The sequence below is a fragment of the Pteropus vampyrus genome, unplaced genomic scaffold (assembly GCF_000151845.1).
Source record: "Pteropus vampyrus isolate Shadow unplaced genomic scaffold, Pvam_2.0 Scaffold558, whole genome shotgun sequence".
Lineage (NCBI taxonomy): Eukaryota > Metazoa > Chordata > Mammalia > Chiroptera > Pteropodidae > Pteropus > Pteropus vampyrus.
In genome coordinates, this window is record NW_011889339.1 from 208,438 (window position 1) to 209,921 (window position 1,484).

The 1,484-nt window shown below is 65.6% G+C and overlaps 1 protein-coding gene across 1 annotated transcript in view; it reads right to left on the reverse strand.

Annotated features, from left to right (window-relative positions):
• Positions 1 to 1,404, reverse strand: part of LOC105308215 (ADAMTS-like protein 2) — a 30,099-nt gene extending 28,695 nt beyond the window's left edge. The window contains exons 1-2 of the mRNA XM_011384057.1: positions 1,023 to 1,404; positions 3 to 121 (exon numbers count right to left, since the gene is read on the reverse strand). Coding sequence (XP_011382359.1) covers positions 3 to 121; positions 1,023 to 1,404 — 501 coding nt within the window. The remainder of the gene's footprint in view (positions 1 to 2; positions 122 to 1,022) is intronic.
• Between the last annotated feature and the right edge of the window lie 80 nt (positions 1,405 to 1,484).

A 1,484-nucleotide genomic window follows, 5' to 3' on the forward strand; every position in this document is an offset into this window, starting at 1 on the left:
GTCTCGTAGATGTCCATGGGCCGCCGGTACTTGACCACGGTGCCGGCGATGTTGAAGTTCTTGGGGCTGTCCACCTTGAAGTTGCCATTGAAGAAGTAGGAGCCGGCTTCGTCTGCAAGGGCTAAACAGTGCAAGGCCCCCGGTCACGTGGGCTGGAGGGAGGGCGGAGGGGCAGGGAGGGGCAGCATCACACGCTCAGGGGACCATGGCCACCCAGCCCCTGACCCGAAGCCAGGAAACTGCATGACACAAGGTGTAGGACGCTCTGTCTGTGGCCAGCACCTGGCCCTGGGCAGTGAATGCCACGGACACGCGAATGACCTTCCTATCGGCCTAAACCAAACGAGGACTTGGCTAGACGGTGGACGACAGCTGCACGGGGCCCATTTGGTGCTGTCATTCTGCCCAGCTCTGAAGGGGCAGGAGCTGCGAGGTGACCGTAGCACCGGGACCAAGTGCCCAGGACTGGACAGTGGACAACGGGTGCCACCCAGCCCGGCTCTCTGCAGACTCACCTGTGACTCTGGGTGCTGCTGCCCCCAGCGACCCACGGTGCTCGTCTAGGGCCCGCCCTGGGTGACACTGCAGCCCCAGCCTGGCCGGCCAGGAGCACGGTCCCCACGGCCCCTCAGGCCCTTCCAGACCACCCCGAGCTGACCAGCTCCATGCTCTCCTGGGAGTCAGGACATTCTGCTGCTCATGCCGGGGCAACTAGACTGCCCGTTTGCCCAACCACCCCATTCTCCATTCTCCCAGACGTGGCTGAGGCGGCCCGGGCACATTCTCGGACGCCCTCTCTCTGAGGTGGGGCGTGGGTGGACATTTGGAATGGAGGACTTCGGAAGGACGGCCACCCCGGGGCCTGACCTGAGCCTGAGGATGCCTAGACAGCAGGAACATGCAGGTGCGACCCCAGCAGCCCGTGTCCTGCTGGGCTGAGGGCCGGGGCAGGTGTGGCGATTTGGGGCAGCTGGCCCTCCCCGGGGCCGCAGAGCACAAGCAGAGGCTCGGGGAAGCTCGACCGGGGGACAGGAGGGCATGAGGAGGCAGGAGCCACACTGGGGACAGTGGCTTCCAGAGGGTGTCCTCAGGGCCAGTTCTAGAAGCTGGCCCGAGGGACAGGAGAGGTTTGGCCAGGAGCAGGGGCGCCTGGCGGCTAGCTGACATGAGCAGACGCACGGGCAGGATGCGTCTGCTAGGAACGTCCCTCGACACAGCAACGTCATCGACTAGCGTGAGTCCAAGGAGTTTGTGGAGGGGCGTGTGCCGGGGCCGCTGTCTCGGCCGGGCGCCCAGATCTGGCCCAGGGCGAAGGCCCGGCCGGCGTCCACGACCTGTTTCCTGACAGTAATGATCCTCCTCCCTGTGGCCTGCCGGGGGCTCCGTCGAGGCCACCCTCGACATCCCCATGCGTCTCTTTCGAGAGCGATTGCTTTGCAGCCGGCTCTGGGACACGGCGTTCCCAGCAGGCGACCGAGCAACGG